A 17,794-nucleotide genomic window follows, 5' to 3' on the forward strand; every position below is an offset into this window, starting at 1 on the left:
TGTTCTTTAATAAACTCTTTACCTTTCACTTTTACGAGCAGTTTATGACAAGTAATTTTGGTTTGTGCCCTTTTCACGTATAAAGTTTAGAAACTTTTAGTTTCCCCTCGCGTTAAAACTTGCCACCTAAGTATCCGTGAGGTGTTGTGGAGGATTTTTGGGGAAGACCGTTCCATGCAGGAATTTGATGGCGTCGTTATACCCACCGAAACTCCGATAATGGGTTGTTGGGATGAGATTTTTAGAGCTGTGGTTGGGCGAAAAGTATGTAATCACTAAGGAAGTGGGACTAACCCGGGGATTGGCACGAATGTCAAGCGCCAAGTAAAAGGTTTGTTTAACCGAATCTCAACTGCATTTGTGAAGAGATGAGGATTTTACGTCTTATAGTTAACAAAGCTCTTCTTTTTAGTCTAAAAGAAGATGTAGGTTTTAGAATGCAGTGTTCTTTCTTCCCTGAAATATCTTGTATATTTACGCAAAAGGTACATTTAAGTTTCGCTTTGAAATATATTGAAAAGAATTTGTCTTGCTCTTAGTTTGGGTATCAAGACCAGTTACCAAATTTCATTTAACTTGCATTTTGGATATTTGAGTGTTCAAATATACATTAGCAGATAGGTAGTGAGAGATTTAGTGCAATGTTTGGACCAAATCTACAGTGTTGGTGCAAAGGTATCCACATAGCTTGTTCCTTTTTTTACTTTCTTTTATAAGTAGCACAGAGAAAGTATTCTAATGTCTTGATCTAGACTGATCAAATAACGAAGCAGAATTTCCAGACAATTCTTTATTTTACAGCCCTATATATACAAAAGAACAACTTGTTCTAATCTTGGTTAAATAAATAGTTATTTACATGTGTAGTAGGAGACACAACAGTCGAAGTCGAAGGTTTATCTTGAAACTCGGTTCTCCATCAATACGGAGAAACAACACCACAGTGAACTAACAGGTTGTTAGTCCACGACCACTCCAGGGGTAGTTCTGGGACTCCGAACTACTCGTGGGCGTAGTCCACCAGTCTCCTGCAATTCGTTTCTTCTCCTCTCCTAAAAAAAAAAAAAATCCCCGCACTTTATTTCGGCGACAATCTCCGTCTCTTAATTTACATTGGTCATTTGAGCTCTCTTTCGACCAATCGGGGTTAAGTAATATGCTCTCTCAGCGGCGCCAGTCGGTCGTGGGAAGGTCCTTTGTGTGATGCACCTTTCATAACTGACTATTCTGGAAAACGGAGTTATCATAGTCCTTTCACAAAGAGAAACATTTAGTATCCAGATTTTTGGACACCCCTTTCTCTTTGAAGGTACTCTCAATATCTCTTGGACGAGGAATTCCCACATGTGGTCTTTCACTGTAGTCGCTAATGAACAGATGCAAGACTACCCAGGTAAAAAGATCCACCATCTGGCTATCTCGAGGAGTTTAGTAATTAACAGCGACGACACAGCTGGCTGTAAATGTCTTATCAGTACTGGGAAACGGGGAATGTTACAGTATAGTAATAGTCCAAAAATTCGAACTTCAGAGTTTGACGAAACTCCATGTTTTAGACACCCCTGAGTTCGAGAAACATATTTTTGGAAAATGTCCGTCTGTCTGTGACAAAGGTAACTCGAAAACGCTTTGAGCTAGATGGGTGACATTTTTTATATGATCTTTACTACAAATTTGTAGATTTCTATCAAATTTTGAGTAAAGTACGTTCAAGAGAAGTCTGTCTGTCTAGCTATTTCGATATAAGTTACTTTGTAATCATTCGATTTTCAAGTATTATTAACCGCATGCCAAGGATTAGTCGTTAAAAAAAGCTCACTAAGGAGCACAAGATAGATGCAATAAGAATGCTAAATTCTTCCTGCTAAAGGTTAATATTTCGCAACTATTGTATGCCAATGTCATTCTCTGGAAGGAAGTATGCGAGAAAATTTTTGGGAGATTATTTCCGCTAGTTTGCGTTTTCATGTCCACACATGTACGACATAACAAATCCAATTCGGTCAACTTTTGAACAAATTTGATCCAAATTTTGATGCAGTGATTTAGTAATTTTCTAGGGATAAAAATTATATCCAAATTTTATCTCACAGTGAGTTAACAGTTTATGAATTATTGAGGTCACGTCCAGACCGATAAACCGCCCTTTGATGGCTTTACATCATTGATATGGGTTATTGTGTTCAGTTGAATACTGCTTGAAATATTGTGTTCATATGAATAATGACAAACAGAAGTCTGGGAGAAGCAGATATTCATTAAAAATCTCTTTGATAACATCCCAGACAAATATAACTTTCCGAGCAAACAAATTTGTGCGTGTGTCTGATTTAATTCTGTGTTATGTAATATATTGTTATTGGCCCTTTTTCTTTTTGCATTTAAGAAAAATTATATGTAAAGAAAATATAAATTTTAACCATTTTTTCACAAAAAGAGAATAATCTTTTCCTGAACATTCGGTTACAACTAAAATTGGGTAAAAGAGATATGGTGCAAGGATATTATCCTGGAACACAGAACCATCATTTACAATGGCGAGGACATAATAATAAGGTGAGAGCGCTTCCATATGTAATGTCTTCACGTAAAGACTTCATCATTGCGAAAATGGACAGGATAATAAGTGGCATACGAACGAGATTGCAGGATGTGAATTGTAAAGGACATTATCCTGTGGATAAGTAGTCCTCGTTAAGACGGATCAAATGATACTGTGATCATATCATTGATGATGTTTCTAGTGGGCTCCTAGGGCTTAGGTATGCAGTTTTGAATTAGATTTAAAAACAATACTGGTGTATTAGGTTCTTTATCTTGATGTCAAATGCATTTTTAATAAAAAGTAACAAAATTTACTGGTATAAGAACAAATAAAAAATACGTTGGAAGCTAACTTCTTAACATATTTTGACTTTCTATATAGATTTGCTTCCTTAAAGCTACATATAAACATGACTGGTTTGGAAACTAATCTAATTTGAAAATTCATATAAAATATGCGAAAGAGAAAACAAATGTAAGGATATTAAAAATAGGATTAAAAATCAATTACAATTTTGATATTCGAAATGGTTTTATTAAAAATAAAATCTTAAAGTATTAAAATTTAATTAAAACGAAACCCAAATAAAATCCATGACGAACAACCTCCTAAATGTTAGTAACGTAATGAAAATACGATAGAAATGCCATAATAATGTTTCAAAAATTGAAAAAGGATTTGTTCGAACATTCTATTTTTCTTTTGTGATATTATAAATATTGTTTGACAACCTATTCTAAAACCCTGTGCACTTTTGCGCATGCGTTAGAATGGGTTTAATTCGTCAAAATAGCGATGAGAGGAAAGATGAAAGGAGAGGATGTTTGCATGTAATAATAAAATAAACTCGGATCACCGGCAGGATGAATTAAAATAATACAGTCAGAAACGACACCATATTCGCATACACGTGAAAAAAAATTGAGCTAAAAGTACCTAACAGGGCGAAAATAAAGGTCAAAGAATGACGAAGAATTCCGGAAATGCGCTCATTCTCCCTCGTCTCTCCCCTTAATGAGATAGAATCGTCGAAAAGTGGTCTTCTCAAAAAATTGAAACGAACAGTAGGTTTCGTTTGTTTTTTATATTATTTTCCTCTCTTATTACATTTCTAGTTTAGTAGGAGGAGAGGTTCGCTTTCATATTGTCAAAATTCTTGTAGATTCGTTTATTTTTAGCAGAATTTAATAGTTACTTGTAAGCATTTGTTATACACAACATCATATATTTATTGTATTTATTAATTTTTTGAGTATTTCTAAACCCATATAACTATTAAATTTTAAGCATTTCAAAATTCATTTTTTTTTTTTTCGATTTCTTTCCAGAATAAATTTAGTGCACTTTCCAGCCCTCCGAGAGGGTCAATTTATGCTCTAAAATCAAAAAGCTGAACTGTCCCTTCTGGATGTTATAGCAATTAATATCTTTTATTTGGGAATTTCGAAGTCCTTTACTTATTTTAATTTGCCAACTTGTTTTTCTTTTTTCTCTTTTCAAATTTAAATCATTCCGACAAACATGCCAGATTCCTGACTTGCACACGCCACTGCAAGCGAACAGTATGCTACCTATTCTTTGTTTTCTATAAAAGTAACACAAATCCCAGTTAACAAACTTAGACATTTTTCACGATCTTTTTTTACTTCTTTTCTTTCCTTTCTCGAATGTTCAACTCCTTTCAACACGTCTGTTCTTTTTTTTCCCCTTCCTGAAACGATACTATCGCGTGTTGCCTGGATTACTTTCGAAAAAGGAAACTACTTAAGATTGTAGCAAACGATTTTTGTTTCTTCCTACGCGCTACTCAACTCCGTTTTTTACTGTAACTAAGTAACTTCTAAATGTTGAGAGCATTACGCTTTGTTTATAGGTGACAAGATGTGTTAAGCTCTTTGTTCACTTTTTTTTTCTTCGTAGATCTCGGTTTAAGAGTTCCCGTATTAGTTGGCACAACTTGACATGACTTATATAAATAACAATTAAAACAATATCAGATATTTAACAATAAAATACAGAGCTAGAATTGCTTTCAAAGATTTATTGTCAAATTTGAAAGAACATGTGTATATAAATTTCAAATGACAATAGTTTCATTTTAATTCTTAAAGGGGTATTCGATGGTAATATACTTATTTCATTTTTTTTTTTTTTGCCATTTACTCCTTTTCCAAATATTTTTTGTTCGGAATTATTATATAACATGGGAAGAAAAAAAATTGTACGAAACATTCTCCTTTAAACAATGCCCTCGGAAATTGTAATGAAAAAAAAAAGAATGAAATGAAAAAAAAAAAAAAGAGAGAGAGAGAGAGAGAGAGAGAGAGAGAGAGAACGAAAGAAAGAAAAAGCAGAAAAAAAATGGAATGAAAAGGGAACTAATATCATTAAGAAAAAAATTAACAAATTTAAAACGGTTATTCCTCAATTTTTGTTGAAAGAATGAAATCAAGTCACTATTTTAATTTTCTTATAAACGAAATAATTAAAGAAAAAGTATTAAATCATCAAATGAAAAAAAAATCCCAAAATTTTGATGAATCTACATGTTTAAAGCTGCTTGTTTCAGAAACGAAAAAACAAAAGTATTTGGGGAAATTGTCAAAAAGCGCGATAATTCAAAAGCGGAACGAACCTGACAAATAAATTTGGATATGTGTTCTTGAAATCAAAATTATATCAAATTTTGGATAAATTGAATTGATCGAATGACTTTCTATTGATTTTAATCGTGTTTATAATGTTCATGATGACAACGCAGTAAGCTAGACAAAATTTTATATTTGAACTTTATCAAAATTGTATGTAGATTTGTATTAATTATTGGAGAAAATTGATCGGAAAGAAACTGCTGAAATGTAAACACGATTCAGTATCATCTAACTAGAATATTGAGATGGAGATACTCCTATTTCTTTTGGACGATTTCACTCCGTAAACGGGTGATAAGCAGCGAGTAAGAAGAGAGCTATTCCAGACTCCTTTATTACCAGCGGTTTCTCGTTAGTTATTCTTTTCTGATGATGATTTTGTAATTATTCTCATATTTTTTAATTATAAATTTATGTTAAGTTTCAATATAATGCTTGATAAAAATATAAGCATCTGCTTCACGATCTTTCATCTCACCCATATTTTGGAAAAAAATTTAAGCGAGCTACTCATGCTCAGAAAACGCGGTTGATTCGCTTTCAAATTAAAAGAATTTGAAAGAAATCGTGAAGGTTTTAGCTACACCGCAACATGTTTTAAGTTATCTGTCCTGCAAGCCAACCTCTAGTTAAAAATTGCGCGAACGTTGAAACATATATCTGCTGGGAAGAAAATAAAAGCCTAAGAATTGACTAAATCGCTACAACTTGCAAGAATAAATGTGATTAAATAATAAAGTCTATACCATGCTTTAACGAAATATGTTACTTATTTATTGACATTTTGAAATTCAAAACATTGCCAGCCAATACATATTATTCGTGTAAAGGTTTAACGGATATGCTGGTAAAGTTTAAGGGACTAAATTTTTGGAAGAGGGGGGCGAGGGGAAAATATTTCTCCCATATAAGCACAGGGAGCAAGCGACATTTCTTTGGTGGCCATTGCCATTTATAAGACATTTCTTTGGTGGCCATTGCCATTTATAAGACATTTTCTTTATGGCCATTTCATATTTCTGAGCCATTTGAGTTGCTTCTAGTGCATCGAGCGAACAGTTTTGCTCAAAAAGGCGTTTACGACATGCTCGAAAACATAGGCAGTAATCTAATGTACGATCTGCACTATTACCCTTCATATTCCATGGCCGCGCCTACAATCTTCATACTGTCTTTACTGTTCTTTTTTCCTCTTTGACACATTCTTTGCCCCTTTCACGACATTGTATAGCGTTTTCAGTCGATATTTTTAGCATTTCAAACTATTTCACAACCATTAAACTAAAACGTATATTGAAATAGGATTCGCATAACTGGGTGCTTATCAAACTGATCATTGCTTCCATCGTTTTACCCCTCAAGGTAAATGCTAATACAAATTAAATAGAAAGCATGTATTATCTGTCTACGATTTTCGTTACATTTTTATTTGATAATATTTATAAATTAAATTATATCTTTCGATTTACATAATGCAAAAATCCTTCGGAATACTTTGAGAGGGGACATTTGGACCTAGAGCAACCAAATTCGACTCATAATTACTTTTTAGGTAGCAAACACTTACTGAAAAAGAGTTTTTTCAAAATTCAATTAGCTTTTTAATTAAAAATTAATCGAATTGGTGAAGTTTTTCCTAAGTAACTTTGGAGTATATAATCGTTCTACTACCTTGCTCACAGTATTTCAAAATTTTTTAAAAAAAGTGAATAGCTTTTTAACACAACTCATTTTATATCCGTGAAAGTTTTTGATTTTAATAAATTTTCAAAGAGGCTTTTTGAATGTATGCATCAAAGATAGCTTTTATTGGTTTAGTTACTGCATTTATGATATACGCGTTGTGGCAAAATTAAATACATTATTTAAATGTTATAGCGGTTACATGAATCTACTACCTTCTCTTTTGAGACAACAGATGGCGTTACCTTATTAACATTAAGGTATATTTCCCATGGTCCTTCTTGGGGATCATTATTAAATTGTATTCTAGTGAGTGTCGTGTATTTTCGTGTTCGTGTTCGTTTAGTCTTGTGAAACGTGGAACTTAGAAAATAATTGAATGACTGTTCCTGAAACTCATCTATTGTTTTCATCTATTTCATAATATAAAGTCTCGTCCCTCTACAATGTTGATTATTGTTATTTTATAATGGAGAGTAAATTAACGCTGTAAACCATAAAATAAAGATATATGAATTAGACGCAAGACGTTATCATACTGCAATATATTGGAATAGAGGCTGAAATCCTTTGTGAATTCTCTTTTCCAAATCACCGTTCTCACCGCTTCACGTTAAAAATCATACCTTTACTCAAATAAACACTTTTGAGTTTTATGACAGTATCTTATTTCTATATTTGTGCATTTAATAAGAGAAAATATCAAATATTGTTTTTTAGTTACAATATTTATTTATTTCTTCTTTCTTCTATGCAAACTATCCAAAAAAAAATATAATCGATGAAAAAAATTCCAAATTTTGATGATTTCCATGTTTTAAATCCTCCTGAAAACGAAAAATCCATTTTGTGAGACATGTCCACTATTTGATGTATGAAAAAATAGTTAAAAAAAGTAGCAAGTTAGATAGATGAAATATGGTATGCAGGCAAATATTAGATTTCCATCAAATTTTAACATTCATTAACGTGCAAGCAAGATAAATTAAAGTTGGCGTATAATCACTAGAATTGTAAATCTATGTCAAATTTTGATTAAATCTTTCAAGGGGGTGAATTATTTGCTGATTATTTAGGGATGAATTGTTTGATAATTTTTGGTTTATGTGAGGGCGATAACTTAGAAATGTTGGTAAATAGTAATACGCAATCTTTGATCCAAAATTATTGATCTGTTTCAAATTTTGGATGCAATTTGTCAATGAGAGAAGACCCAAATGCAAACTTGTATTTAGTGTTTTTTGTTGTTTCTTATGGCATTTGCCATAAGCCCGCTGTTCGAAGACAGCCGATTTAAGCCCGAGGGGGAGCGCCTCTTGTTTCTATAGTAGCGCCATCTAGGGCCAAGAGAACGACTTAGCTACACACACGTCACAACCCTTTTTACGGAGCGGACTTCATTCACGCATTTCATTCACTCAACCACAGATCGTAATTTAGATCTGAATCAGAGAACGATTGCCCCTGATCCAGTACCCCCAGTGGTATTACTCTCAACATGGAGGAGTTTGTGACCATAACAGATTTAACGCGCGTCGGCCACCAAGCACGCGGAGAATCTTCGGCCGGCGGGGTTCGAACTCGCAACCTAAGGGACGCGAATCCGACGCTCTACCAACCAGGCTATCCCTGCCTTAGTGTTTTTTAATACTATGAAATTAAATGCAAAATATGCTTTATCGTACGAAATACGGAAAAATTCAAGGAAAACAATACCTTGTTATCTTTATACCTTTGAAAATATATTTTTTCCGTCCGATACTTGAAATCAAAAATCGCAATATTTGTCTTAACAAAAATGAGTATGCATATTTTGCTCTGCAAAATATTGTTTAACATAAATAATGATTAAACACTTCTCTTCAATCTTTCAGAAAGCATGCATAAAAAGTAATAAATGTGCCAAACTAACGGTTAGCCGTATTTTATTTGACAAATAAATGCAGCATTCTAAAAAAAAAGTTTAAGTTCTCGAAAGCTGAAGTTAGAACACCAAAAAGGTGTTCCATCAAAACATTTCCAAGCAACTAATACATCATAAGCTGATTTTTTTATGCTAATTTTTCATGCGAAAGAACAAAAACTTCAGCAGCGGAAGGGGAAAAAAGTTACCAAGCAAGTTTTATGGGGACGATGGTAATTATCACTTTTTGTTCTTGTTTCTACAACGAAAGTTCTAAACGAGGTCAAAACTTCTAAGTTAAAACGTTAACAAAGGAGCCAACGACGTATAACGTCTGTCGCATATTCTCAGGCAGGTCCGTTTGTTGAAAAGAATGGCATTTGAAGAGAAAATTTGATAGTGGCGGTTTAAAAGATAGAGGTAACAGAGGCAATCTGAAATCGCATTCCGGCTGCACGGTTCGTTCGCTCGGGATGAAAAGTGCCCGCTTATGCTGGCGATGATGAGGTTTTGGCTTTTGGGATTGTTTAAAAGTTTCCTTTTGTATATTACCATGCTCTGCCATTAAGCTGGCTTAGTTGAGAAAACAGTCATTTGTCTCGGGGAATGTCTTCATGAGAATTAGGAGGTAGGCTAAGAGTTGTTGAATTAATTTGGAGGTAAAGTCTTGTAGGGAAATCTATCAAATTAGAGAATACCTGTTTCTGGAATCTAAAAAGCATTGCATATATGTAACGGTAATTGATTTATATATTAAAAAGAGTTCATAATCTCGGTCTTATTATATATATATATATATATATATATATATATATATATATATATATATATAATATATGCTGTTTATTCATAGAAAGAAGACAATACTATAAAATTCTACTTCATTAATATTTTGATTATTGACTGGATCAGCGCGCACTTTTTAACTTGAACAGTTAAAAGTGCAAAAAAAAAAAAAAAAAAAATCCTTTCGGCAATTTGGGAGGCAAAGGTTTTTCTTCCCTTCCTTACACCTAAATTACTATTGTAATCCCTTTACATCTGAGTTACTATTTGGCAACAATATTTTTGATGTTAGAAACAGTCAATATTAGGGCTTGAAAATAATTTTTTAGTCTTTAACTTCTAAGATATTGCAGTTGTCGAAAAACTTTAAATACAAAAGTTATTGGTCTTAATGAAACGCTAATTTGATTTATATTTCTATCTTTAATATGAAGAAAGTTATAGGGAAATGAAAATTCCCCGATCCCGTTGATCGGTGAAGAAAATTTCCCTAAGTCTTGCCATAAGAACCATTGCAATAGATAATCTTCCTATAGGAATCTACCGAAAAAAAAAATAGCAGGAACAATTAAAAGAGAAAAAAAATTCAGCTTTTATTTGACCTGAAGACAAAAGATACAAAAGGCATCAGATATAGGAATGAGAAATCCTGATATGGTAGTCGGTTCTCACTTTCTTGGTGAATAAAACAAAGGTGTGGAGTTTGCTATCCCCTCCTTATAATATGAAGACATGAACCGTGCCATATTAAGAACTACAAATAAATCCACATTGCCCATTTTAATGTCATGGCAACTCGGCCATTCAAATGACTCGGAACGCTAAGGAAAGGTGGAGTTAAGTTTTTGAGGGGATCGGTTGACATTTAGAGCGGGAGGGTAATTTGCACTCTTTTGCCCCTTCTTTTCGAATAACTCTGAAGTTTTTATTCATTTAAAAACATCAATATTTTGTTGAAAGGTATAAGAGATTCAGTAAGTGCCAAATTAACGCCAAAGATTGGTATTTCATAACTATTTTTCACGAATGCCATGTAAGACATTCGCTCCTTACTCATGATCCACAGTTTTATGCGGGGGGGGGGGAGTAACACATTTATTAGAGGACATGCGAGAAAGTTTTGGGGAGATAACTCCGGTGGTTTATTTAATATTCTAAAAGTATTTATACCCCGTTTTAGGCCATGGAATTCGAAAAGTACGATTTCCATAAAATGACGTTTAAAAAAACGATGCACACCGTTTCATCTTAAATTCATACCTGCATTCCGGAATGATGCATAACAACATTTTTGAACCTAATATATATTTTTTTTAATGCAACCAAAACTAAACACCTTAATTAACACCTAAATTTCACCTTAACTAAAGTGAGCTTGAATTTTAAATATGCTATGTATCAACTTTTTATTTCGTATCTACACATGCTATTTTCTACTACGTATTTTTATTCATACTTTTAAAGATAGAAACTATAACTTTTTTTGCCGAAAAAGCAAAGGGGAAAAAATAGCTTTGAACTTGTAATAATACTTTATAACTTTTTAATCTTTAAACGTTTAACTATTCCATACTGTCACACAAGATAAATGGTGGTTATATTTAACTATTAATGAATTTGTCTGTCTCGAAAACTGAATTCCAATTTTAGGTTCTAAAACGCCCAATTTGTCTGCCACACCCAGTCTGTGCTAGATATTGTATTAAGTATCTATATTTTTTTAGTAATTACTTGGTAAGTTAAAATGCCTTGCGAATTCCCACCAGTAAGTTAAGTTAAATCGTTACATTACCAAAGTTTAATTCTTAAATTACCCTAGTATATTTAATGTATCAGCAGTTTTAGATTCCTTTTGAATTAAAATATGAAAAGGGATATTTTATGTCATACAGTTCTAGCATTAAATTATGTTACGAGTTGCATTATATTGCTGGGTAAATTTAAAATCTATTTCAATGGTATTTAACTACCATTTTTCCTTAAAAAGGAGAAAAATTATAACTCTTAATGAAAGTGCTAACTACGTAAATATTTTTACAAATAAAAAAAAATGTAACTTAATTTTTACTAAAAAGCACTGCATACATTTATTTTAAAATCAAAATTTAAAAAGTAATCAATATTTAATTAGTTGCACGATTTTGATATATGAATATTCCAACAAAGAGACGAGCTCTGAAATGATGATTGCAATGGCTTAGTATAAATTTGATTGTAGTTCAAAAATCTCACCACTAAGGTTCAATCGAAACAATTCGTCTTCTTCACTAAGATTAACTGATTTTTTTAAATTAAAAAATGTATTTTCTGAGGAGATTGAATTATAAAATTTTTATTTAAAATACTGTTTATGAATTTTTTAAAAAGTACTATAACATATAATATTTTTATGCATTTTATATCATTTTTAAGCTGCCAAAATGAAAATAATGCATGTATATCTGTTGCCAGTATATCTGTTAAATGTAACTATCCGGTTCGTTTTGATATTTTAATTGTCTGTTTAACAAATAGTAACTGACAACTTCGCTAGGATTTTTTTTTTCAAAATTGTAAATAAAGCCCTATTTGATGGCTCGTTTAAAGTTATAAACGAAATTTAATTGAATTGCAAACGCGGAATCGAACATGAGAGTGCGAAGTCTTAACCGCTACTCCATCTCTGATACACGTAAGCAGCACTTGTGTAGCCAGATGTCAATATTTAGGACGTCAAAAAAAACATGAGTGTGTGTAAAATCATGGTTTTTTTTTAATCGGAAAAGACACCTATATAGAAAAATTAAAAAAAGCAAAACCTTATCCAAATATACAATTTGATCCAAATCTTTAGAGCCGTTTCCGAGATAACGTAATAAATAAATTTATATATATATATATAATATATATATACAAGAATTGCTCGTTTAATGTTATAGGATTCTTTTGGCGATCTGTGGAATGTTGATCTTAAAAAAGTTAATAAAGATTTCATTTATTAATATTAAATCTCCACTGAAGAACCTCATTATTTTAATATGTTCCTATTCATATTGTTAACTATCATTTAAAAAAAAAACTCTTTCATTTCAAATCAATCTAAAGAATTACCCTATTGCACTTTCAGCAGAAATCAAATGATAATCAGACATTTTCTTTTCTGCAAATTCAAAATTATTAATCCACTGATTGATATAATAGTTTTAATGTTTAAATAGCTCACTTATAAAATGGAAATGAACTCATTTTCTAATAAAATGCTCAAAAATACCTATTTTGAGATAATAATCCAAATAAGCCTAATTTTGTTAAGCAGTAATAACATTAGTAGCTAAATTAGAAAACATATACAATAATTTCGAATTTACTGCAGGGAGCCTTTGCCTAATAAACAAATTTTCATTATTTTAAAGTAACGCACTTAAAGCACTTATTTAATGTTCTTGCTTTTTCCCACAGGCTGTAAAAGATGAAGCATTTCAATCAGTATAAAATGCTCATAATAAAATAAAAAGGGTATATATTCTGATAATTACCGTTTATGAGTATAATAACTAGCCGGAACCATTTCTATTTCTAGTATTGCAAATTCTTCCTTTCTTTTAATTGAATTATAAGCTATTACCACCGCCACTCAATTCATTACAACAAAAGGTGGAAAAAAATGTGTTATAAAAATCACTTAAGAAAATTGGTTCATTACATAATATTATTATAACGTACTTCCGAAATTATGTCATTCTCCAATTAAAAGGGGAAAAAATAATAATAAGGATGAACAAAAATGGTTCTCAACTCTTGCTATTCGCGTTAGTTAACTCTGGAGCAAGCATTTCTAATAATTAAAGAAAACAATTTCTTTTGAAAGCTCGGTAATTACCCTAGAAGCACCCCCCCCCATTCTGGATTGGTGAGAACATGCTCAATACACACGCTTCTCAATCAATGTAATTACACGGCAGCGGCGTGCAAAGGGAAGCAACATTACAGGCACAAGCAGCTATTGTTCGATTTTAGGGCGCTCTGTGATAATAGCACATAATTGGCACCGGCGCGATGTTTCCAACGTCCAATTTAAAGACACTGCAAAATTAATTGTATCATCATTTCTAGAAACTAAAGCATTGCAGCGCTCAACCATTACCGACGACATTAGCAGCGCCAAACGATTTTGAGCCGAAATCAGACGATAATATGGTGCGCGATCGAAAACTTGACGCTTTAAGATCATCATCAACCAAGATGGCCGACTGCGCCAGATGCCTGCATCAGCAGCAGCAACTTGCTGCCATTGCCAGATGCTCGACAGCATTACTTAACGGCTACAGCTCGTAAATCGTCTGCTGGCGATCAAGGTAGAAGGCGCACTAGTGAACCAGCCATTGCAGATTAATCGGTTTAATTACAACTAATTACGAGTGTGTAACTGGCAACTAATCCAAAGCGGAACAAGCATTGTTTTCCCCCACTCAATTTATGTGCGATAAATTTCATAGTTCGCTCTTTGCATCCGAATTCAGAATTATGTGTTTCGAAACTTGTGACTTATTTGGAGTTATCTGGAAAAACTGGATCTGAAAATTATTAAAAATTCAAATTTATGAAGCATAGACATTTTGAATAGAAAGAAATTTAGAAAATTTTCGATTAATGCTATTTTAACGTTGCACAATGCATAGATGTCTAAATGCATCGAGATTGTTTTATAATTTAAAATTTACACATAACTAAGATAAGCATTTTCAGATTCATAAATCTTTATTCTCAGAAATTTGCATATTTTTTAGGTAGAGCGCATGTCATTTTTAAAGATTTGAACTTTAATTACGTGATTGGTTCATATTGCATTTTCAGCGTGTAAATGTGCGATTTAATAGACCAAAAGGAATGTAAACGAAGTTTACATTTCATTAGGTAAAAAACTTATTGGAACTTCATTGTTCATAAGATTTAATTTAGTCGGAGTATATGTTTTATGTATTCGAATATGAAATGTGTACGTTTTTAATATAAATATAAATATGCTCTAAATTTAATATAATATAAATGTGCTCTAAAATATACACAGAAATGTTATAAATGAAGATTTAATATTCATTACACATATTAATACTGCATTTCAAATTTTATATAAAACATGAAATCTAACATCATAAAAATAAAAAATGAAATGTAGAAATAACAGCGGTTGATAAATCCTGTATTTTCTCACGAAAAATATCATAAAACAGATTTTGCTCCAAAAAACTCACTTTAAAGCTTTTATTGAAAGATATCATGGTTTTTCATGACTTATTTCATTTTTGGAGCAGTTGCAAAATTCTAATTATTTAAAAAAAAAGTGATGTTTGTGGATTTTTTAACACTTTCTTTTTTTTTTTTTTTAATTCTTTCTTCACACTTTTAAAATTTCTGTGGATACTTTTTGATTATTCGATCATTCGATGAATACACATACCATTCTCCATTCAAAGCGCGCCATCTCACTTTTTATTTGAGATTCTATTCTAATGAAACTTCATTGCAAGTCTAAACCATAATCAGGGTTTTAGTTCAGTATTCAGTACAAATTTGCTTATTGGGGGAATCAAAATGACGTATTTATAGGGAAAAGAGTTTTTCTATATCCTTAACGGGGCTACACCTAATTCCAAATTAACTAATTCCAAAGCTTGGAGGAAGTCTCGAGTTTATAGTTGTCTCTCTCTCTCTCTTCTTTATTCATATAAGTGGGGTTTTTTTCGCTCACTTCCGTAATATAATTTCATTATTTTTGCACTAACGCGGAAACATTTCCGCGTTTATTACGTTTATTTCCAAGAGACACTATATTGAATATCCACCAATATTTAATTATACTTTATGTTATAAATAGATTTCATTCATTATAGTCACAAATTCCATTTGTTTATATTAATATCTACACACATCAAATATGGTTTATAGTTTTCGTATCTTTTACATGTCTTCTAATATTTCATGGATGTCCGAATTAAAAAAAAAATCTCATTGTTTACGTTTTCTTTTTAATGTTTCCTAATGATAAAATTTTTTTTCTTCAGGTTTTGGGTTCGTCACATTTGAAAATGAGGATGTCGTTGACAAGGTCTGCGAGATTCATTTTCATGAAATCAACAACAAAATGGTAAGTTGCATTTTCCTGTTAACACTTGCTGATTATTTAAAACTTAAGAGGCTATTTGACTTTGTGTTTATTAATATAAAATTGTGTTTATTAAAATAAATTTAAGTACAAAAACTTTTTATTTCCTCATTACTTTATTCAGATTTTAAAATGAATATATATATATATATATATATATATATATATATAATATAATATTTATATATACATATATGATTATTTTGGATAAATGCATTTTAACTGAATTTTATTTCAACTAAACAAAAAAAGCTAAAATAAAGACACGACTTCATTATTTTTATGAAGAGAACTCATTTTTTATTTGAAACTATTCGCCTTAGGCGACCAGTTCGGTACGTCAAAATGAGAATGTCGTTTAATGCCTTTGATATTGATTTTGTGCAATTTGACGTAAATCACTTTGACGTAATTTCATGTCCATGATTCCATCAAAATATCAGACATTAAAACTGTGTTATTTTAATTGTCTTACATATGTTCTGTTCATTGTATACATGAACTTTCCTAATGGAGACGAATCCCATGGTATCATAGCCCTATTGAAAGCACAATAATCTAGTTTATTTCTTTTGCAACTACCGCGATATTACAAATTTACTTTTTATTTGGCTTGTAAATTACGCTGACATAAAATCCTTTTCCTCCAACAGTAGAAGCAAATCCCGCTATTAAATATTCGATGAAACAATGAAAATCGTTCGAATTTTATGTCAAGATGTAATCTATTATTGGAAATAAGAAAACGAGTATTTTCAGAAAAAATTTGACTGGCTTTTAGATTGATATCATTAATATATATATTTGAAAAAGATGTGAAAACTATTTTTGTGTAATAACATTTCAGAATATTATTGCTGAAAAACGTTAAAAGTTTACTTAGTTTTTAATTAATTGAAATTCTAACTAAAAAAAACATGGCAAAAGGAGCATTCCATTTTTTATGGAATATATATCTGCTAAATTTGGGAGCTGTTGGACAAAGGGTCTGGTTTGTAAAACTCAAACACATATACAGAAACCGATACAAATTCATCTGTAATATTAATTCGAATAAATCAAACCTAATTTTTTTTAAAAATTCAAAAAAAATCTAAAACTTTTCAAAATGTGGTCAAAGTTTCACTCTCAAAAGTTAAAATCATTGCCAAAAACCATAATGCCATAATGGGAAATAAGGATTGAAAAAAAAAATCTTGTCTTATGAAGGAATAACAACATAGGTAATACAGGTATTGTAGATTTATTTCTTTACAGCTGGATTTATGAAATCTCTTGGAATTCATGCAAGAAACGCATATATGCTTTTTAAAAACTGAGTCAGTTATAATTGAAAAGAAAAATCCAATCCAATTTAATAGTACAGTATATTTCATTAATTCAATAACAGGGCCAAAAAGAGATACACTTACAATTTAGAAATAAAAACGTCACTTTGGAAATCAAGCAAACGAAGAATCCCTCATCAACAGAAAAATATTTTAGAAAAATTCAAATCAGTGTAATGCTGTAACATCTCCTTAGCTGTCTTTTCAAGACAGTAGTTCTTTTTTTCTTTATAAATCTAAACTAATACTGTAACTTCCAAGTGACCTTACATTAAAATAACTTACATTACGAAATAAAAATGCAATCATTAATGTAAATGTTACATTTATCGTCTGCAAGAACATAAATTAATAATTTTTTTTGAACATCGATATTATTGTGTAAATGAATACAAATTAAATGCAGTATACTAGAAATGCATACAAGCGAAATATACAATTCAGTAGCAAGAGTGGGCATATTGAATTTGGTCTTACATTTTTTTTTCCCATCAAAATTACAAATTGCACTTTTTTTAAGACTCTAATCTCAATGTTAACACTTCTTTCTATTCATTAATATGATTTTTGCTTCTTTTGTTACGCATCAATTTATCATAACAAACTTTCTTCTTTGTATCAAAAATGTTCGCGGATGTCTTTAACAACAGCTTAAAAAAAAGAACTCATCTTATTTCCGAAATTGTAAATAATCAGAATTTTGCACAGAGCTCTTTTTGTTATTTATTTAATCCAAAGCTCAGGCAGGAAGCTCTT

General features: G+C 31.3%; 1 protein-coding gene across 8 annotated transcripts in view; it reads left to right on the forward strand.

The window, feature by feature from the left end:
• LOC129971466 (RNA-binding protein Musashi homolog Rbp6-like) overlaps positions 1-17,794 on the forward strand; it is a 573,575-nt gene that overhangs the window by 524,967 nt on the left and 30,814 nt on the right. For all 8 annotated transcript variants that reach the window (XM_056085255.1, XM_056085256.1, XM_056085258.1 and 5 more), the window contains exon 8: positions 15,610-15,692. In XM_056085255.1, coding sequence (XP_055941230.1) covers positions 15,610-15,692 — 83 coding nt within the window. The remainder of the gene's footprint in view (positions 1-15,609; positions 15,693-17,794) is intronic.

The sequence above is a fragment of the Argiope bruennichi genome, chromosome 6, assembly GCF_947563725.1.
Source record: "Argiope bruennichi chromosome 6, qqArgBrue1.1, whole genome shotgun sequence".
Classification (NCBI taxonomy): domain Eukaryota; kingdom Metazoa; phylum Arthropoda; class Arachnida; order Araneae; family Araneidae; genus Argiope; species Argiope bruennichi.